At 40.6% G+C, this 23,481-nt stretch overlaps 1 protein-coding gene across 2 annotated transcripts in view; it reads left to right on the forward strand.

Annotated features, from left to right (window-relative positions):
• The window catches only part of SLC13A3 (solute carrier family 13 member 3), a 32,611-nt gene extending 9,130 nt beyond the window's left edge, over window positions 1–23,481 (forward strand). The window contains exons 3-13 of one of the 2 annotated variants that reach the window (XM_072111028.1): window positions 681–844; window positions 1,856–1,925; window positions 7,898–8,083; window positions 9,790–9,915; window positions 10,006–10,101; window positions 11,486–11,590; window positions 15,511–15,608; window positions 17,710–17,822; window positions 17,964–18,125; window positions 22,296–22,433; window positions 22,551–23,481. In XM_072111028.1, coding sequence (XP_071967129.1) covers window positions 681–844; window positions 1,856–1,925; window positions 7,898–8,083; window positions 9,790–9,915; window positions 10,006–10,101; window positions 11,486–11,590; window positions 15,511–15,608; window positions 17,710–17,822; window positions 17,964–18,125; window positions 22,296–22,433; window positions 22,551–22,724 — 1,432 coding nt within the window. In that variant the 3' untranslated portion in view covers window positions 22,725–23,481. The remainder of the gene's footprint in view (window positions 1–680; window positions 845–1,855; window positions 1,926–7,897; window positions 8,084–9,789; window positions 9,916–10,005; window positions 10,102–11,485; window positions 11,591–15,510; window positions 15,609–17,709; window positions 17,823–17,963; window positions 18,126–22,295; window positions 22,434–22,550) is intronic. The other variant, XM_072111029.1, reaches the window with a different exon arrangement.

Consider the following 23,481-nt stretch of genomic DNA (forward strand, 5'->3'; position numbering starts at 1 on the left):
CCGGCTTCTCTAATAGGTCTCCAGGGGCGTGGAGGTCTCCAGGAGCGTGCTGGGGGAGTGTCGGCCTGCCCCCTTAATGAATACACCTGACTGCAGCGCTCAAGATATTAGGATCCGACCTCTTATTTGTTAAGGGGTCGGATCTGTTTCAACCATTTTTCCAAGCATACATTTTTAAAACACCTGGCTGGGGAGAAAGGAGCTAGGGAGAGGGGATGGGGTCTTTTTTGGGGTGACAGGTCCTCTTTAAAGGAAACCTACCGTGGATCGACCTATTAAGGTAGATCGGGTGGTAGGTGCCTCTATTGGACGTGAGGATAGCCCTTTTAACGGTGCATGCGCAGAACTCCGGCTTCGTGGAGAGGGATCAAAGAGGCTACTGGGGCGTGGAGTAGTAGCGCCACTTAGCCTCAGCTACGGCTACTCCACGCCACAGTAGCCTCTTTATAAAATTAGCATATTAGGCAAAAAAGTTATAAAAAGATTGCGGGTACATGAGGATTAATCCTTATAAGGGCTATCCTCACGTCCAATAGAGGCACCTACCAATTGATCTACATTAATAGGTAGATCCATGGTGGTAGGTTTCCTTTAATGGGTTAAGTCTGCCACAATCTTATCAATGAAATATTCTGTTGCCAAACACCCAGTAGAGTAAATATCCTTCCCTTTTATTTCAGGCTTATACTGGGTATGATGCTGACAACCGCATTCCTGTCCATGTGGTTGAGTAACACTGCCTCCACCGCAATGATGCTTCCTATAGCAAATGCCATTCTTAAGAGTTTGTTTGGTGAGAAATTTAGCAGGGAGAATGCTATTAAGAGCACCAACAACATCCCAGGTATGTTTAGGGGAATGAGTGGACAAATACTACTACAGTTAGATACTAAAGACCTTGAGGTCAACACCAATAATACAAAAATGTTCTTACTGTGGGTTGCCTAGATTTCATCTGGAGTAGAAGTTCAATGAGGTATGTTACCACTGATACTTTCTGGGGAAGGGGGGGGGGGGGGGGGAATTTATCAAGCACATAGTTCTCCCCAGCCATCAAGTGATGCCCTATATACACTCTGGCATCCAGATAAATTCTATGCCATACCTAGCTTAGAATTGGGCTGTACCCAGTGCAAATAAACCATTGCAGGCTATAGCTAATGCAGCTGCATTTGGCATTCCTGTCCTGGCCCAACCAACACTGTGACCCACATGGCATGGAGGTGGCTTAAGGGGGAAGAAAGTCTGCCAGTACAAGCAGTGATAAATTCGTCTCTCTGATGCTATGTCACTGGGGGATATTTATAACCCTGCATTCTTGTAACAGGCAGGGCTCAGCATTTATTCTATGCCAGGCAGAGCAGCTGGCAACTGGCGTGAAGGTGTCAGATTGGGGCAAATAATCGCAAGTGCTAGCTGACGTGGCACAGAGGCCCTGATAAATATGCCCCACTGTCTCTGTCATGAATTAGATGTAGAGGTCAACATAATGGAAATTTTCTAAAATTGTTTACCTATTATGAAATACGGTACAGTCATGCTGAGAATCAAGTGGGGTACTATAAGTTCTGATCAAAGTCCTTTGTAATGTTCTGTTCTATGTTGTTAATAGACAATCTGAAGGTTAGACTTTTACCTTGTAATGCTAGATACAGAACATAAACTTACTTCTTTCTTTCTTTAAAAAAAGGAAGTAGCCGCTTTAATTGCTGTCATACATTTTCAGTATGAACTATTTTTATTAACAGCCCCCCACATCCAGCCTTCTGCAATCTTAAAATATAGATATACATATAGCACATTGTTAACTGATAGCCCGTTGTTGGTAACTAACTTTTTGTAACTTTCAATTTAGCAACCACACTACAAGAGAATGGTTTACACCCAGTTTCCACAGAATTGCAGATGCTCACCGGTTCCGAAAAGTAAGTAATTTTCTCATAGTTGGCAACATGTTTTGTCTGATTTAGCTCGTTTTAAGACATCCATCTATCAAACATTTATCCCCCATCTTGGGCATAGGAGGCAAGTGTATAAGTGTATATAGTCAGAAAATGTATTCAATGGTCACATGGTAACTTTTAAACAAACTTTGCATAAATCAGTATTATAAGTGAATACAAGAGACTCTTTTGTATCTTATCTAAGCAAAGTGCTGATTTTTACACTTACTTTGGCTATTACCCATACCTCCCAACATTTGTGAAAGGGAAAGAGGGACAAAATGGCGGCACGCGTCATTCTCATTAAAAAAATATATATATATCCTCATTGGGATTTGAACCTAGAACCTGCAGTGTCCATGAACAATAATGACACTGCGCCTCAACCAACTGAGCTATGACCTCAGTGATTATCAAGGATTAGAATTTTGGTAACTATGAACTACTACTACTAGAACTATGACTACTGTTACACTGTGACACAGATTTAATGCCTTGGTATATAGGGAGGGATCTTCTCAGAGATTATTGTAATTATTGCGACTGTTATTTTTTATTATGGAGATTATTATTATTATTGAGATAATTATTATTATTTTTACTATTATTAATAATCGTCTCCATAATAATAAAAATAATAAAATTTATAATGATAATAATAGTCTCAATAATTACAATAATAATTTAAAAAGTATCACTGGGCTTATAGCTCAGTTAGTTAAGGCTCCTGTCTACAGTGCAGAGGGTCCCAGGTTCGAATCTCAGCCTGGGCAAAACTTTATTTAATTTAAGAGCTTGCTAACCCGACACTTCTCTGAAAAGGATTCCCTGCCCGATGTCTGCTCTGGGGAACCCTAGGAGATGCAGTGACCATATATGGATAGAGATCTGAACCTGATGACATGGTCCCTGCTCTCCGCTAACCCGACACTTCTCTGAAAAGGATTCCCTGCCCGATGTGTACAGAAGCCATTCTGTACTATGGGTTCTGGCTTTCAAAGTATTTACTATGCGGACACAGCGCCGGGACATGCGGGTCCTGGGGGGAAAATGCGTGACAATCTCATAGCTGCCCGTGACACGGGGCAGAGGTAAGAAAAACGGGACTTTCCCAGCAAAATCGGGACGGTTGGGAGCTATGATTACCAACCTCCCTATTTTTAACCTGCTGTAAATTCCATCTGGCTAACAAGATAGACACAAGTTCACTGTGTCGGGGAAGTGCCCAACACATGATGGAGCAAGCTGATGTTAATATAATGTGTGTATATATATATATATATATATATACATACAGTGCACTACTGTACTTTTATCTGCAGTTTGTTAAAAGCTGGGGTACACATTTCCAAATAATGGGACATATCTGTGTTTTCAAGCACAAGCAAAACTCGAAATATGGAGCAGTGCCTGTAAAAATGAGGATCTGATAAATTCTTATTCATGTTAGGCTGGGCAGGTCCCCTCCAATCAACAATTGATAGCAACTGTAGGTAGAGGTCACATTAATGCTTAATAGACTTTTCCCTGTTGGATAATGCTATGGGTGATGCACATCAATAAACACAGCACAGCTCTGCTGGTGGGATCCTGTCTAGAATAGGGCTGTTCCTGTAGGCATGATATCATAATAAGGGGTGGAGCCTCTCAAAGAAGGGGCGTGGTTTCCTACATTACAGGACTGTGCATAATAAAGGAAGCAGTGAAGATGCAGCAGTTATGTCTGACTACATTTAATATGGACACATCCCCCTTATTCTTTGGGTCAGTAGACCACAGAGGTTGCACTAACTCCTGTACAAGTATCATAGATGCTTGGAAATGCATGTTTATGCTTGAAATAAATTCTATGCATATTTGAGACTTCTTTCATCTCCCTTCTATCACAGCTATATACTGCATCAGTGAATAACTTCTTGTCCATACCAAGTAATGCAAAGGTTCAAAACTGGGCCCTGTGTCTGAAGCTATTCATTTACATGGTATTTATATGAGGATGTTTCTGCATATAGTTCTATTAAAATGGACTGCACTGTGAGAGGGGCCAATATCATCAGTCTCCTGTCACAGTAGCCCCCGAAAGTAGCACATATACCGAGCAGTATGCTCACAAGGATTCTCTGAGCATAGGGGGCTGAGAGACATGCAGGTAAAATATGATGTATGGCCCTCAGATGAATAATGGTTGTGCACCCCTAGTTTAATGTAAGGTGTAACTACAATAGTCTAAATTGACTATTTGGGCACAGAAAGCAGAGGCATTGATGATTTGCTTGTATAAATATAAATGTATATTAGTGACTAAGCCATTTTATAGCTTCAGGTCCGAGCACATTTGCATTTGCTGTTATAGATTTAGAACGCTTTCACTTAGAGGGTGATTTTGAGATTGTTTTTTGTGACATGTTGTACTTCACTTTAGTAGTATATTTTGGTTTTGCATTTATTTATTAAAATGTGGGAAATTTGGTGAAAATTTTGAAAAATTAGTGATGTTCTGATTTTCAAATGTTATTGCCATTGTACAGTTAGCCTAACCACTCAAATTGGTTACTAATTAACATTTACTATAAATCTATACTACTTTATAATGGCATCATTTTTTAAATGTTATAATATTTTGTTAGGACATTAGGTGACTTTCTAATTGAACAGCAATTTTCCAAATTTTCAAGAAAATGGAAGATTAAATTATTTTAGAGGCCATTTCATATTGAAAAGGGTTTTATAAGTTATATTTTGTAAACCTCTGCCCACCACTCATCCCATTTTGAAAACTGCACCCCTCAAACTATTCAGGACAACCTTTGATGAGTTTGTGATCATTTAGTTGTCTCAAATGAATTAAAACAAGATGGAGAATCCATTTGGAATTTTCACATTTTCTACTGGCATGGATAAAATTGGGCAGGCCTAAATTATGTACCAGAAGTTTGGACTTGGCTCTCTTTATGCCGGCCAGCCATGTCAGTGCTTGATAAATCCTCCCTAAAAGTTTGGCTGTAGGATCCCTCATAAATAAAGTGTAGCAGTGAAACTGTCCTTTTGAGTGCAAGTGCATGTTCAACCAGATATACCGGTTTCCCCTAAAATAAGACATCCCCCGAAAGTAAGACCTAGTACAATTTTGTTCAGGCTTTGAAATATAAGCCCTCCCCTGAAAATAAGACCTAGCAGCCGTCATTGCAGCAGCTCCTCCCACACCATACATTAGTATTAGAAAATCTTTTATATGCTGCAGAAGGGTGTGGCATGGGGAAGAATTCATGGAATTAAATCACTGGCTATCAGGATAAGAAGGGCTCATTTATGGAAAGTGCTTTTACTAAACCAGGGCCAATGATTCTAATAGAAATGGAGTCACCAGAAATACAGCATTCAATTCAGAGTTTGGAGAGTCATAAGGATGTTAGAGAAGTTGATTTTTTGTTCAATGATAAATGTAAATTCTTGTTCATGGAAAAATAAGACATTCCCTGAAAATAAGACCTAGTGCCTTTTAGGAGCAAAAATTAATAAAGACACTGCCTTATTTTCGGGGAAACAGGGTAGTTCTCCTGTAGGCCACATTCAGATGGCTCTGCGCTCCCCGTGATGGAACCTGGGCATAGCACACATCGAGGAGGAGGAGAGTTGAGCGTTCCTCAACCTCCCCGCTCCATCGAAAGACAAGTGGCCAAGCTGCAAGTCCGTCCCAATATAGGACATGTCCTATATTTTGCATCGTGGCTGCTCAGGTAGGCCAATGGTGCTCACCACATTGTGACCAGGTGCCATAGACCTCAATGTGCAGCCAGATCTTTATAAGCAGAGTGTTGAGGAATTATGGTATAAGACATCGCCAGGATGGAGTCCTTTATTGTGTTTCAGCACTCATGTTTACTAGAAGATTATAAGGAACAAGAAGGGGCTGTGAAGTTCTCTTATCTTGGTGGAGGCAGAGAGTTAGAACAGCAGTCACTGGTTCTATTTAATCTAGATATGGATCTTACTCCTTTGTGTGACTACGAAATATGTTTAACATTTGAGCAATGGGTCATAGAAAGAGATAAGGAGTAAATGTGGAATAAAGGTTAATGAAGTGTTGGGGTACAGATAGATCCATTTAAAAGAGATTACACTGATCAGCCATAATATTTAAAGGAAATCAACCATTTGAAAAATAAAAATAACCTAGAAATACTTACCTCCGCTCCTGTTGATCTTGTCCCCCACAAATCTTGACATGCCGAAACTTATAGTTAGAAGCCCAGACTGCGGGGATCAGATGTCCCGCACTCTGGGCTGCTAATTATGCACACCCCTGCACCTCCAAGGTGACATCACGAGAGAGGCATGAAAGGGAGATGAAAAATTAGCAGCCCGGAGTGCTGGACATCTTATCCCTGTCCCCATGCTGCTAATTATAAGCTTCTTTACCTTGTGATCCCGGCGGGTCAAGACTAGCAGAGGACAGAGGAGCGGAGTTGAGTATATCAAGGATTATTTTGGTTTTTCAAATGGTTGATTTCCTTTAAACCAAATAAACTGAATACGCTTCTATTCACAAAATAAATAATTAAAATATATGACATGAATCTGTGGTGGGGTTAATTTGCACTGCTGCAAATCCATTGATGTTTATTTAAAATGATCACATGACAAAGGTTGAGATATTGTCAGGGGTAGTCGACACACTGAACCACCACGAGCGATGACCTAAGCCGATACCTGGGAGCAGAGTCTAAGTGGCACCCGGGTTTTCACCAGAGCTCGCCGCAAAGCGAGTTGGACTTGCTGCGGTGGGATACCACCAGGTTGTTCCACAGGCATGACTTTGCACAAGGTGGTGGCCAAGGCAAATTACAAAATTGTAAGGCAGAGAAGGAGTCAGGGTCAGGCATGCAAGGATAGGGGTCAGGAGGTCAGGATAGGCGGCACAGAATCGGAGTCAGGAACAAGGCAGAAGGTCAGGGCTGGCGGCAGAGAAGTCAGAATCGGAGTCAGTAACAGGAATCAAGGTCACAAGGGGAAATAACTATAAAAAGAGGAATAATGGGTAGGAACCTTTCTCAAAGGCACAATGCTCAAAGATCTGGCAGGGGACACAGGAAGGTGCTGGCGACCTGCCAGTGCCTATCTTACAGAGACGGCACACGTCCCCACCTCCTAGGGCATGGAGCAAAGCCTGGACCACAGGGAGGCTAACGTTTGCGCCTGGGACCCGGGACATGGGTCGCAGGAGCACCCGTGACAATTATATTAGGTAGCAGTTCAACAGTAACATTTAAAGAGACCACGTTGAAAGCAGGAAAGAGGGACAATTGTAAGCCTCTGAGCAACTTTTACAACAGCCAAATTGTAAGAGCTAGAAGACTGGCTCTCCACAATGGAAGGTCTTTTGGGATGTTACAAGTACAAGGAAAACTGGTGACCAAGTTATGGCCTCCCAAGGCTAATTTGTGCAAAGGAATAAACATAAACAGCTTGGTCTGTCTATTATGAAGAGCTTCTGTAGCACAAATTGTTGTGAAAGGGGTTGTCTGAGAGGAGACGAGTGGGCTTTCCAGGCGGGCAGAAGTTGTGGGAATGGAGTGTGCCTGCCTCTGTTAACAAACAGGGGCTTGACATCAACAAATGGCAGGTACAAGTTATTTTGTTAAATACATGCTTTTTGTTTACACTCCTCTCCCCCCCAGGTCACCTGTAAATTTCTTTTTAACAAACTCAGATAACCCCTTTAATATTGGACAGAAATGTGTAGGAACGCAATACTGACCCTTTATATAGCCAAAAGTATGAGGGAAAATATAAAAAAGTTTGGGCATGTTTAACTCAAGAGGCCAATCCTTGTTTCTCATGACATCTACTATTGGTCAGATGATAGGTCATGCAAACTTTTTATTGATGTTGTGTACTTATGTCTTCTCAAACGGTTATGTTGACTGATAAAATATGTAAACATATTTCTAAAGCATAGAAGCACCAGAGAAGGTGGAAATATCCAGAGAGAACCATTCGGAAATGGATAAAGAACGTGAATATCAAAATAGGATCTGGAAAGCATTTCTCATCTCCATTCCATATTCAGCTAGTATTGGAGGCACTGCTACCCTCACTGGGACAGCACCCAACCTCATTCTTCTTGGACAACTGAGGAGGTAACACATTTGTGAAACATATTGTATAGAAACATAAGTAAAATTGTAAATTATATAGAAAATTGTTGTGAAGCTAAGCAATATGTTAAGTTTATGACACGTTTATGGTTATGTTGGACATGCCAGTCAATCATTTGGAGTATATTACCACAAAAGAAACGGAGTTACAGCGTTCATATAAAATCAATACATATAAATCTTTATTTTTGGCACGAGACAACACAAAATTGTACTGTCATACACTATTAAAAATATGTAATTAGTGAATTTTATGCAGAGGAAATCCAAAACAAAAGGTCCAGTGAGACAAAAAACCGCATGACTACATACCAGGGTATATTGCTAGGTTCTATAATAAGCACATCAATATAAAGTAACAGACAAGTGTCCTACCCATTGTATGCTAACGCGCGTTTCAACCACGCTTCTTCAGGGGGTACAAAACTGACGCTGGGAGGCCGGTTTTTATACATGCGGGCAGGTAAGGTTGGCGCACGCGCAATGATCAGCTTCCAGGTCCAGCCTCTGCCCCACTTCCGGCAGCACGGCACTGGCGCGCATGCGCCGGGTCCGACAGCGCTATCGGATACCCGGTAATGCGCAGTGCGCCTAAATGCCGCCGGCCGGGACAGCAGCGGAGCCACGCCACTCAGTGCGCGCACGTACACCTGCCCATAAGTGTAAGAGTAAGAGTGTGCATCCCTGTATTCAGGAAAGAGGTAAGGGAGAACGGGGGGAGAACGGGGGGACCAGAGATGGGGAAGAGAACAGAGAATATGGAGAAAGGAAGAATGGGCCTTAAAGAAAAAAGATAGAGAAGAGGAAAAGAAAAAGGAAAAAGAACAACCACCACAAAGGGGAAGAAAAGAAAAGAGAAAGAAAGAGAAAAGTGTCATATTGATGGTTATCACTATTCCATTAACTTGTGGACAATGCCATGACTGTAGCATAACTAAGTGAAACATAGATCATTGTGACCAATCATTTGGAGTATTGAAGTCTTCATGAGGGTTTCCTTATAGCCATAAGGCAAAGACAGGTTATTACAAGTCATGTTTATACAAAATCTCCTTTTTGAGAGGACTATCATGTTTCACAGGCTTAAAGTTTGTGACAATTTATATTTCCTCTAATTCTAGAACTTTAATTGCAAAAACCTAACTGAGTTATACTATACCTGTTTGTATACTCATCACATCGTGTGACATAATATCTAATAGTAAGCTCACTCCATTTTGAGTGACAGCAGCATTAGCAGCTGCTATGGGGCCCACAATGTTAGGGGGCCCCATCATCCAACCTGACACACTAAAAAGTAGAGGATGTTCCCCTATATATACATATTATGCTGCACATTGTACAGTATTTTGTATATAACATATATGTGATGTAAATATGGTGTATCTCTGAGGTATATATGCTGTATGTGTATACATTGTATGGTGCGGATATATACTGTATGTGTGTATATATACTGTATTGTGCTCTATTTGTGTATATATGCTGTACGTTTCTATATGATACTGTATGTAAGTGTATATGCTCTATATGTGTGGGAAGTAAGACCCCTTCAGAAGTCTGCTACACCCAACGGGTCTAATAAACCACGCTGGCAAATGATTAGCTCCTACATGACTAATGGGGTGATTGAAACTTTTTTTTAATGTATCATATAAAATTACTTAACTTTTTTTTTAATCTTTAAGTTTTTTCCCAGGCTGTGATGTGATAAATTTTGGCTCCTGGTTCATCTTTGCATTTCCGTTGATGATTTTATTCCTCATCATTAGTTGGTTATGGATCTCAATTTTACATGGAGCTTTCAGCTTTAGGTATGATGGAAATCTTAGCAATATTAGAATAAATATTGACAGTTTTATATTTGGTAAAAAAGAGAACTATTTCTCCCTGTTATCTCTTAGCTGCAAAAGTAAAAAGAAGTCAGAGATAAGATCAGATGCAGAAGCTAAAGCCAAGGAAGTGATAAGGGAAGATTACCGGAAACTGGGACCCATGGTGTGAGTATTACCTTATATAGGAGATTAGCCAAACATTTTTGTTTTCCTTCCACCCGATATGATGTTGCTGTCTCTTTGATTACTGGACAAACCATGAATAAGACAAGTTGACCCGTAGAGGACCCAGCTACTTTTGGCCTTCAGGATGTGGCCTTTTTTACTCCTGTCAAATTCTAAAAGTCAACTTTTTTACTTTTCCATGTACAGACGGTCCTTGACTTAGGGACACCCAACTTACAGACGACCCCTTGTTACAGAGCTGGTGAAGCTCTCTTGATGTTTTATTTTAATCCGATGCAGCTTTGATCAGCTGTACGTTGTCATGAAGTTTTATTGATAATCCTGGTTCCCATAACAGTACAAAAGTTTGAAAATAGAATTGTAGAAGGAACAAAAAAAATTTTCTGGAGTTACAATTATAAAATAACTACTTACAATACAAATTCCAAGGGGACCTGTTCCCAGCAATATCATCTGCTTAAGCACTGCTCAGTGTTGTCACTGTCATGCGCAGTGAGCAGTGGGGTTTTCCTGCTAGTTGAGGCTTCTTGTTGCGATGTGCTGGGATTTTCAGTGGTATCATTGATTTTCTTTTTAATAATCTAAATCCAGAAATGGAACTTCTTTATAGAACATTTCATTAGGAACACATTAATATCAAATATGGGCTCTTTTATTTCATTTTTTTATAACATTTTTTTTTAAGAGAATGGATAGTCTAGGGGCACTGTGATTGTGGTAATGTTCTTACTGTATATTTCTTATTCATGGTCTCCTTTCTTCTAAAATTAACTTAACAAAATTGTGCTAGTTATGCTAATGAGCATTGTAGCTACACTAGCCCCTTACAGACTGTTACACTGTCTCACCCTCCCCCCTGCTCCCTCATCACTTGTGCAGAGAGCAAACAGATGTAAGAGCTTAAATTGCTACTTATGTAACCTGTCCATTTACTGTATAACTAGAAGACATATTTACTGTTTCCAAACATATGCTGGAACTCCCAGGCAATGTGGTCCAAAATAGTGCCCTACTTTATCCAAACAATGAGTGCTTCTAGTTTAGAAAGACATGCCCTAAACATGCTACATGTGCATTAGGCATCACGGGCAGAGCAGGGGTAATCCAAACTCCAGAATTAGTCTGTAAAAATGCTTAAATACAGTTATGAGCCGACTCTGACTTGGTTCTTGCTGTAAAGGACAGTAAAGCTCCAACACTTCCACTGCTTGAACATTCCAAAAAGGCCGCCATTCTCATTATGACTGATTTGTGCCCTTTCAAGTCAGGCTACAGGGTCTTCCTAGTATCCATTCAGAATTATAACTTTTGCAGCTTTAAAATACATTCTGCCCTGTAACTAATATGGTTTGCTTTTGTTTAGTTTTGCAGAGAAAGCAGTCTTCTTCTTCTTCTGCCTTTTTGCCATCCTCCTATTTACAAGAGACCCAAAGTTTATTCCTGGATGGGCATCAGCCTTTAGACCTGGGTAAGATATGAAAATAAACACCATCATTTGGCCCCACTCACCACTGGGTATGTGAAATGGTGAGAAGACCTATATTTTCCTATACAGTGCTCGCTGCTAAGTGGCCAAGATTTGAAGAGACACTGGGCTGTCAGCCAAAAGAAGAAGGCGTGGTTTACTGGCAGCCTGCAGAAAATGTGACTCTTCTCTTCAGAAGTTTACTCATGTCTCTCCATTTGCATAACTTAAAAACGGCTGTAAATTAAGGTAAACTGCCTCAATGGCAGATAATATTAGGTGATATGGGGAAGACAATTAACCCTTTACCAGCAGTTATTACTGGTGTGAGGGGTAAAAATCTGGTGACAGGTCAACTTTAACCCTTTAATGATCAGGCCTGAAAAGGTTTTAATGGCATTTTGAAGCACTTTTTGAGCACTACCTTTTTGCGTTATTTCTTTTGTGAAAAAAAAATTGTGTTGTTTCTTTTGTGACACATAGGGTTAGTTAAAAATTAACAAAAGACTTTTTTGTAATTTATAGCATATTTTTTTTTACATTTTCAAATTAACTCAAAATGAACAATATCTATTAATTCCCTATTGTATGTCAATCATTTTGATATGTACAGGACACAGGTCGACTATGGCAATTTTTATTAAGAAATACTAATGTGGATTATTTTATATGTATTAATTTTTATGTGTGTGTTTTTTACTTCTCCCCGCACCGATGTATGCCCACCGTACTATGGTACGGCAGGCATACACCGTGTGAATGTAGCCTTAGGAAGTGTAGAAAATAACTTGGGGGTGTAGAAATAACAAAGCAATTAAACCAGCAGGACCAAATACTACCCTACCAAGAAGCTCCTTTATATATCTCTTATATGTACACATTTTATTTTCTCTAAAAATTACATAAAGGCATGTCCTAAAAGTCCTAAAGAATATGTCCTAAAAACTATCCAATTCTTGCTTGTGGGGTGATTTGGGAGCTGGTTGATGCTGTTCACACATAGACAGTTTAACTCCTTAAGGACCAGGCCCTTTTGTGTGTCTTTATTTTTCACTCCCCACCTTCAAAAATCTATACCTTTTTCATTTTTCCATGTAAAGAGCTCTGTATGTGCTTGTTTTCTGCGTAACAAATTGCACCTAATAGTGGTTGTATTTAATATTCTATGCCATATACTGGGAAGCGGGAAAAAAATTCTGAATGCAGTGGAAAAACACATTTGCACCATTTCTTGTGGGCTTGGATTTTACGGCTTTCACTGAGTGCACCAAATGACATGTCTACTTCATTCATTGGGTCAGTACGATCACGGGGATACCAAATTTGTATAGGGTTTATAATGTTTTCATACATTTACAAAAATGCCTGTACGACATTTTGATAATAGTTTTTTTTTTTACTGTTTTATTTTTATTTTTTGTACTTTAACCCTAGGTTGTCTGATTGATGGCAGTATATGGGGATTTTGCTCACCATCTTTTATAATGTGCAAATCACAAATTGTAATAGCCTAAAACATGATAGCCTCTTTGTGTGACCCGAGGCTGTCATGGCAATGGATTGCCGCTCCCCAATGACGTCAAGGGGAATGACGATCGGAGCCAAGATGCTCTGCCAGCTTGTTAATGTAAGCTTCACCGGCGGCGATCAAACACCCACGATTGCTGCGGGTGAGTATGAAGAGGGCTCAGCCCGTGAGCCCTCTTCGTAATCCCCCCTGCGCAACAAGAAGTACATGTACATCTTTTTGCGCTATGGGGTTCAAGAGGACTTTACTCAGCCACAACTCTCTGCATCTTCTCGTATGGGTGGCTTCAATTATTCTGACATAATTGGAATGTGACAGTTCCAGGCAATGTGGTAGTGCCAGACAATCATGTATCAAAAAAGGAATATACCGTTCAGTTCTGGGCACCTGTCCTTAAAAAGGATGCCCTGGAGCTGGAGAAGGTACAAGGAAGTTTCACCAAAATGATAAGGGGTATGGAGGGTCTCAGTTATGAGGAAAGATTAAAATAATTAAATTTTTTTGTCTTGAAAAGAGACGACTAAATAGGGACATGAATAATATGAATAAATATATGAATGGTCCATACAAAAAATATGGTGGGATTTTTTTTTCACTGTAAATCAATCAAAAGACAAGGGGCACTGTCTCCATCTGGAGAAAACAAGGTTTAAAGACATCTACTCATGGGAGACTGTCCAAACTTACCTGCTCATACTTTACTCACTGGGGCACATTTACTAAGGGTCCGCACACCGCATTTCCGTTGGGTTTCCCGATTAGTTCCGATTTGCGTCACATTTAACAGGGGTTTTTGGTGCACGCGATCGGATTTTGGCGCAATCGCAACACAAAATGGGGGGTGTGGCCGTTGGACAACCCGACTGATTGGGACTGAGCGCAGGACTTAAAATTCAAATTGTGTCGCAAGACATGCACTCACATACAAGAAGGAAGAAGAAGGTGAACTCTGGCGGCCCTCAGCGGGGAAGCGACACATGCAGCAGAATATCGGGCGCATGATCAAAGTGCCCCACTGTCTTTCTTTTCGCCAGGAAAGGCTGGATTCATCTAAAAAAAAGTCTCAATATTTATGCACGCCTCGCCCCGCCAAACTATCGCACAGACAGCCGTTGACGTCACGATTGACCTGTGGGAGCAGTCTGCAAAGTACAGAACTGGGCGTGTATAAGCTTCTGCAGATCATCTACATATTTTTATATAAAGGCTTTTTTGGACTATAAGAAAGATGTTGCCATCCCCTACTAAATAACAACCAGTCTACCAGTAAATCTTATGGTAGATGTCCTTTGATCACCATAGGAGACAGGGCTTCTTTGCTATAAGAACTGTGAATCTGTGGAATAGTGAGCTCAGGAGATGGTCACAGAATGGTTATACAACCTTCCAATATATTTTCTGTAAAATTCCTTGTGGTTTTTTAGATCTTTGCTTGCTGGTCTTCTATAGAAAGCTTCTACGTCTACATCCAGTGGACAGAAATCTGACCATGGTCACACAGATGAATGGCTCATTGTAACAAAAACATCTGATCACTCTCTGTGATATAATGAGCTGTGCACTCGTGAGACCATGGTCAGATTTCTGTCCACTGGATGTAGACATAGAAGCTTTCTATAAAAGGACAGCAAGCAGAGATCTAGAAAACCACGAGGAATTGATACAGAAAGTATATTGGAAAATTGAATAACTTTTTATCAAAAAAACAATAACATTAGTTTGCTGAAATGGAAATGCCTCATAAATCAAAATAACATTGATGGTTCTATTATACTACAGAATTGTTTCCCTTATATCCCTTCCTCATCCAATCCCTTCCCTTCCTTGGTTGAACTTGATTGGTTATTTTTCACCTGCACTAACTAGGTAGGTATGTAAAGCCTAGAATAACACTTATGACACTAGAGAGCTTAGTTAGCAAAGTTTCACTTGCAAAATATGCTAATTAGTATCTTGGGTGGTTGGCCCTGGCTTTTAGCAGATACCTTGTTTTTGTCCATCTGACAGTAAAGATCCACAATAATGACATTGATTATTCAGGAATGATGGGGACTAGAGAGTATTTGCCATGACAACTTTGCCAGAATCACTTAAAAGATGCCTATTACAAAGATTTGGAGTTGATGGAGGTGGTGGAAGGCTTTCTTTAAAACCAGGAAATCTGCAAATTTCCCAATTTATCACCCATAAGACTTAGGACTCAATTTACTTTATTTTAACATTAACACTTTATTTTGGCAATAGGTTGCTGCCCCAGAGCCTGACCTGAGATCATTTTCACTTAGTTGATAAATCGCATTTAGCATGCCAACCACTGCTGAAGTGTTGCTAAAAATGTTAATCTTCTTTGCATAAATCTGAGTACTACACTAACTTAATGAATTCTGGCTGGTAGGTTCACCTCCGACGCGGTCACAGGAATTACGATCTGCACCATTTTATTCTTCTTCCCCTCTGAAAAGCCTTCCTTGTCATGGTGGTTCGATCTTAAAGGTACAGATGCAAAACTTTTTGTTTGTCCTAATCTATATCATAATATGTTATAGAAGCTTTTCTGTCTCAGACATTCATGAAGAAGCTTGAGGCAACAATGAAGATGAGGTCTTCCTTTTACCACAGACCTATCTGTAGGAAATGTTACCAATATTTTGTAGATGCAGAACCCCAACCCCAACTCATGTAGGTGTCTCAAGAATGGAGGGTGGAGACCCCTATTTTTTGCAGTAAATGAAGATGTACTGCTCTTCTCTCTATTTATTTCCATTGTAGTTTCTTTATCAGCCTTTAAAGTAGACAAGCTCCATTCTCCAAAAATAGATGCAGGACCCAGAGGTAGTCCTTTTAAGATGTATCTTGTGGCTATGCCATACAAGTCTGAAGTAGTAAAATTCCACAGGGTTTCATAGCAAAAGTTGGGACTTTAACATGAAAAGCTTATGGATATTTATTTTCCAGTCTTTGCCCAATTCACAGGGATAATGGGCAGAGCAATGTCACATAAAAGCAATGATGCACAAAGTAATTTCACTACTTAGAGAAGATACACCCACGGGCCTATTTACCAAGATTTGTGTTTTATATCTGTCTGCTAAAATAAGTGTCGCATCTATAGAGAGGGGAATCTTTTACATCTTTGCACTAAGAGCTGCTTTAGATTTCAGCTTTAAATTAGGCTTGTTTTGTGCACTAAATGTAATCAATCTGTTGGCCTACAATGACATCACTTCCCTTTTTACTTTTACCCTCTTTTACTTTTTCTACAAATAAACATGGTGAAATGTCACACTATTTTTCTGTTGCTCAAAAAGTTTTAAAACTCTACATTCCAACTTTTTTTTAACGCAACCTCTTCCTAACTCCAAAAATAAATTAAAGACCTACAGGGTTTATACATCCTCCAACACCTTCATTCACCTTTACATGGCATATGGTAATACACAGTATCCTTATAACACAGCAGCACTGGGTAGTTTATTAACAGCATTACTATTTCTTCATACATTGTATCTGTTTATCCCAGCCAAGGACATAACACTGATAATAATATTTCACACCTCAGTCTTGCTTAACACAACCCATTATTGGCTGTACCTGTGTATATTACAATTTAATTTTCCTAAATTGGGGTCAGGATCGGTTTACACATTAGCCTACATTTACTAAGGGCTGTGCGCCAGACTTTGCCTGTTCTTTTCAGTGCACACTGCTGCACAGGTATTTAAGAAGTGTCTGAAACACATTTCTGGCACACCCTGCATTATACATAGGTAAACACAGTGCAGTTTGCACTACTCTTAGTAAATGTGCCCTATTGTTAGTTTTTTTCTCAATAAAGATCATGTTTTTGGGGCACATTTATTAAGAAAGTCGGAAACTTCAGTAAAAGTGCTCTGCCCGTGTATAATGCTGGGTGCGACTGATTCATTAAGAGCATGTACCAGAAATCATGAATCTGTCGCTTCCCTGCACTTGCCAGACAGAGTTCACCAACTTTTTTGTGGTGCACCTTTAGCATAGGGTGTGCAACATTTGCATGTTAGATCCGGTGCACGGTCCGACTGAGTGCTGGAACGTCCCCTAAATTGTGTTGTATGGTGGCTAATGCAGCTGCACCACAAAAGGGTCACATGCGACACAATTATTGCGCTGACACTTCTTAAATACCTGTACTAGCAGTTTCCACTTAAAAGAATGTGCATAATCCGACAGAAAACCGGTGCAAAGGCCTTAGTAAATGTGCCCAGTTATATATGGACCATGATACACATCTCTTTTGTATTCTTACTTTTCACGTAGTAATGTTTTAGTTAAAAAAAACAAAGATCACAGCAACTGCCAAATGCACAAAGTAATGTCACAACACAGAAAATCCGCTTATACCTAGCAGAGAAACTGTAAAAACATTGTCAATGCATGCATAAATTACTAGTTACAGTGCATGGATAATGGATATCATGAAAGTATGATAATGGAATTTGGCAACTCAGTGTAAATGTAAATTTACTTTAGTCTGTAATTTACTCAGTAATAGTTGTAATAGATCTGTTAAGTAGAAAAATAATTCAGCATTGAAAAACCGAATATTACTTCACAGCTCCCAATACAGAAAATAAGCCGATACTGTCATGGAAAAAAGCTCAAGAGAGTGTACCCTGGAACATTATCTTGCTTCTGGGAGGAGGATTTGCCATGGCAAAGGGATGTGAGGTCAGTGCTTCCACTTTCAATCTTTGTCAAGATCTCCACCTGCAACCATTTTGGCATGCATTTCATCCATCTGGATGTGCTATCATATATATTATGACTGCAGGAGGTTCATGTCAGGTCTTATAATCTTTCTTCTTTTAGACATCTGGTTTATCAACATGGATTGGAAGCCGCTTGCAACCACTTGAAGGTCTTCCACCACCAGTCGCTGTCCTCCTCATTACCATACTCATTGCCTCATTCACAGAATTTGCCAGCAATACAGCCACTATCATCGTCTTCCTCCCTGTTCTATCTGAGCTGGTGAGTTGTTTAATTCTAAGGGGTAGCTAGGAGGCAACATTAAATTAGGCCAATATCTCATTGACCACACATTACTAAATTATCCAGAAGAGGTTTCTGAAGTTGCTATGGCATTGTTATAGGTTAACTCTACACAGGATAGAAATCTACAATATCTTCAAAATACATTTAAGTAAAAGTTTTCAATTGTTGATGTTCCTGAAATGAAAACAGATCAACTGAACTCCGAAGATGTTCGGGACTAAATACCCATAGCAGTAAGGACCTGGTCCGTATTTGAAGGTCTGGATTACAGGGAAGGCACCTAGGGCATGAGCATCTTGGCCCCCACCATTGAGCAATAGGAGAATTCCCCCATCTATCCTGTCTGCCTTAACTCTTGCTTCATGATCATCATCCTATGGACACTAATACTGCGGAGTGCTATGAAGTACAGGGAGCTAAAAACTCCCTGTACAATCCTTACCCCTAGCCTCCGCCATCATGCATTCCAAGGTCTGGACATAGCAGTGAAAATAGGAGCAGTCAGTCCCCTCAGGTGAGAGCAGCAGGGGTATTAAGGGAACAAGTAGTTTGGGATGTAAAACACAGGAGTTTGTTCTTCGGAGGTGTTTAAGAAAGGCGCAACTAAATATGTTCTGCAGCAGCTGAGGTATGTATTATAATGTTCTGCAGCAGCAGAGGTGTATATTATGAGGTTCTCATCAATATTTAAAGTATCTTCTTTCTTTCATGAAAAAAACATTTCCTGTTTGTAAGGATATTTTCTTCATAGAATAAAGAAGATACTTTGAAGATTGGTAAGTGCCGTTAATTTTTCACGTTTTTCTTGTTGCCACTATTTTTGGATGAACTTTACCATTGGACTGAGAGCACCATTTGCTTCATGATTATCTATCACGGCTGTGGCAGTATTTTATATTAGGTTCCTTGGAGTACATGTAAAAGAAGTTTCAGGAGAAGGGAATTGCCGCTATTACTTATACTTTTCTTTTTTTATTATGAGGTTCTGCAGTAGCTGAGGAGTGCATTATGAGATTCAGCAACGGAAAAGTATATTATGAGGCTGTGTGGCAGCTGAGGTGTGTATCATGAGGTTCTGCAGCAGCTAAGGTGTCTCTTAAGAAATTCTGCTGGCTGTTAGGTGTGTAGTTAGGGGTTCTGCAGCAGCTGGGATGTGCATTGTGATATTCTGCGGCAGCTGAAGAGTGTATTATGAGGTTCTGCAGAAGCTAAGGTGTCTCTTAAGAGGTTCTGCTGCCTGTTAGGTGTGTATTTAGAGGTTCTACGGCAGATGGGGTGTGCATTATGATATTCTGCGGCAGCTGAGGAGTGCATTATGATATTCTGCGGCACCTGAGGTGTGTATGAAGAGGTTCCATGGGAGCTGAGGTGTGTATGAAGAGGTTCCATGGGAGCTGAGGTGTGTATGAAGAGGTTCCATGGGAGCTGAGGTGTGTATGAAGAGGTTCCATGGGAGCTGAGGTGTGTATGAAGAGGTTCCATGGGAGCTGAGGTGTGTATGAAGAGGTTCCATGGGAGCTGAGGTGTGTATGAAGAGGTTCCATGGGAGCTGAGGTGTGTATGAAGAGGTTCCATGGGAGCTGGGGTGTGTATGAAGAGGTTCCATGGCAGCTGTGTGTATAAAGAGGTTCAATGGCAACTGAGGTGCTTATGAAGAGTAGCTGTGGTAGCTAAGGTGTGTATTATGAGGTTGCACAAAAGCTAAGTTGTGTATTGTAAGGTTGCAAGCAGCGGATGTGTGTATTATGATGTACTGCAGCAGATAAGGTGTATATTAAGTGGTTCAGTTGAGGTTTGTAAGTAGAGGTTTTGCACCAGATGAGGAATATATTATGAGGTTCTGCAGCAGCTGAGATGCATATTCTGCTGTTCTGTGGCACATGAGGTGTGTATCATGAAGTTCTTCAGTAGATGAGGTGTTTTGTGAAGTGTTTATCAGTGATTGGAAACATCTCAGAAAGTGTTGGCTATTTTCTATTATTGGTAGGGAGCATTTTGGCATCCTGTTGGCCAGGTCCTACACTATACTTTCACAACGGGAAATCAGGATGATCGCAAAGGGCATGGAACAAAGCTTTCTCTTAGGCATAGAAGCGCAAAGAGGTCACAGGAAGAGGCTGAGCATATATAGGCTGTCAGGTGGCAAGCGCCAATTAGCGGTGCGCTGGCCCTTTAGATTTCAGATGGCTGGCACGCACGTACCTGCCCTAGGAGGCGGAGATGCGCCTGCTGAAGCGAGTAGACCATCGCTGGAGCCTGGCTAGGTAAGTGAGGATGCTGGCGAGAGGGGGCACACGGAGGCACATGGGTGCACCTGTGACCCAGAACATGGGTCACAGGAGCACCCGGGACAAGCTTGATATTAATTTATTATAGAAGTGACAATAAAATAAGATATGTAATGTAAATCTTATAGGCACAGGCCTTAATAAATACCCCCAATCTAGCCAATCACACAAAGCGCTCAGCAGTCTGCTGAGCGCTTTGTGTGATTGGCTAGATTGGGGGTATTTATTAAGGCCTGTGCCTATATGGTTCTCATTGCACCTATTCCAGGGGTACATTCCCCTTTATGCCACCTCCATAGCTAATAGATGTAAAATGTTCACACGGTGGTACAGTGGTCCTGTGGGCAGGCTATGGCACGATTCCAAGCCAGGCCAGACCTGTTGTATATCTGCCCCTGGCCAACCCCCACATGATTTATAAGCCAGCTGATAGATTTGTCAGGTGTCAGGGTGCAGAGATTAATTCATAGCATACTTCATATGATAAATATTTCCCTATGTTTGAATTTGCTCATTACAATTGTTTAATAGCTGAATTTTACTAGAAGTAACCTACCATAATTAAGAAGCCTTTTGCATCTGGAGGTTTTCTTTTTTATACAGTACCTCATTGATTATATTCTGGTAAGGCCTTTTTAGAGACAGCAAATTAATTAGAAGCAATTATATACCATGCTATCTATTATATATTCTAATGGTCTCATACTGGTGCATGGCCTCCTCTATATAACACACTGGAGACCAAAATTAGAGAACAATGTATGATCACTTGATTTTTTCAAGTGCTATCATGCAGTCTCAATCATTCACATGCCCCTGGATATTTTTCCGCAATATAAGTGGCACAATGAAATACTACCCACAGCTCACCACAGCTCACCATCCACTCAGTCTGTCCATGACCAGTTGAATTTTGCTTTAAAGGCAATTTAAAACACAACAGGGAGAGGCTTAGCCTGATTGCATATGCATTTTAACTGAAATGCAGGTAATCAGAAACAAGCACCAGGTATTTTGCAGTGGAAATGCTTATGTTTTGAATTTGTATTAACCCTCCCCCACACAGTGCTCATGTACCTACAGCCCCCCCTCCTGACACACACACATGGGTGCCTGTGTACCTCTCATAAACTTTCCTGGTCCCTGCAGACCCTCACACATTCTCCAGGTCCCCGCAGCCCCTCAGACACTCCCCACATCCCCGCAACCCCTCACACTCACCAGCTACCTGCAGACCCTCACACACTCCCCAGATCCCCGCAGCCCCTCAGACACTCCCCAAATCCCTGCAACCCCTCACACTCACCAGCTACTTGCAGACCCTCTCACACTCCCCAAGTCCCCGCAGCCCCTCAGACACTCCCCAAATCCCTGCAACCCCTCACACTCACCAGCTACTTGCAGACCCTCTCACACTCCCCAAGTCCCCGCAGCCCCTCACACACTCCAGGATACATTCGACCATCAAAGGGATATATACATGACATCAAAAAAATCAGCATTGTCATGAAAGAAACCCAATGATCTAACGTGGGATCCATTGCACAAAAAATGCATCCACCTATAAAAAAGGTTACACTATTTACTCATAATAAAAATCCATTCATCCAGCAAGGGTATCTAAACACAGACTAAATGGACACATCCAACAGAACCATTACATTACTTTTCTTTCAAAGGAATCCACACATCCAACCATCATTGGAATCCACTTACTCATCTACTTATATAAACCTACCAACTCAACAAAGGTTCCTGCCTATTCATCAAGGAGATCTACCCACCCACTACTCATGAAAATGCTAATATACAGATTAAGATTTTAAAGTAAAAGAAGACTTTTACTTTTCTCTTTAAGGCAATACGTCTGAGAGTGAATCCTTTATACCTAATGATTCCTGGTACTGTTGGCTGTTCATATGCTTTCATGCTTCCAGTATCTACACCTCCAAACTCTATAGCGTTCTCCACTGGACATTTGATGGTGAAAGACATGGTAAGTGCTTGCAGATGCCACATGGCCTAATGTGTCTGATTATTAATCCACGTAAAATTATTAAAATAATAGAGAATGTAAACTGCAATCAGTATTTTCAATTTTGTATTTTTATAGGCTAAGACTGGACTATTGATGAACTTGATGGGTGTCCTTCTTCTTAGTTTAGCCATGAACACTTGGGCCTCTAGTTTATTCCAACTGGGCACCTTTCCTGACTGGGTTAATGTCCATTCAGAGAATATCACCGTCTTGGCTGCTACTACAAACAACATTACGACCATGGGATAACTATTGAAACTTGACATCTCCATCAACCATGGACTGAAACTGTGAAAACAGAAGAAAAAGACGCATACACAAAAAGATATGGCAGTTCACACTATGAAATAGGGACATACACTAATGAGGAAACAGGTTTGCAACAATATGGTTGCTTTGTAACCTTCACTGAGTCACTTTCAATGACTGTTGTATTTTGGTGTTAATTATTTCTTACTAATTGTTACACAATTGTGTATTTTCTAGAGCATCAATTCTTCAAGAATTGTAATAAGTTATTAGTCATTTATAAAGCTTCAGTCTCATAAACCTTTGCTCAACTACTCATTCAACAAAAGAACCTTCCCATTGGGTCCTCATAGGATACCATGACCAGGACCGGAAACCACAGCTAGATGATAGATGATCTTATGTGGCACTGAGGACACAGCTTTGTGAGGCAGAGTAGTCTTTATACCAACCATGGAATAAGGCTAAAGGGCTCAACAAAACTTGTGTCCATGGTCCTATATCAGCTGTTGTAAATCAAGGTTGGTCAGCACAAGGGTAATTGTAGATGAGGTCCTAGTAAAAAGGTCAAAACCCTAAAGCAGCAGTGGAGAAATGGCTGCATACCCTTGGTAGATGATTTAATTTGAGGTAGTTTATTCCATAAATATATCATTAGTTTTATGGTATAAATAATAATATAAACATAAAAACCTTTAAAGAGGACCTGTCACCCCGAAAATGACCCCCTCAAAATTCCCCCCCCCCATACTCCTCA

This window comes from Engystomops pustulosus, chromosome 6, assembly GCF_040894005.1.
Source record: "Engystomops pustulosus chromosome 6, aEngPut4.maternal, whole genome shotgun sequence".
Classification (NCBI taxonomy): Eukaryota; Metazoa; Chordata; class Amphibia; order Anura; family Leptodactylidae; genus Engystomops; species Engystomops pustulosus.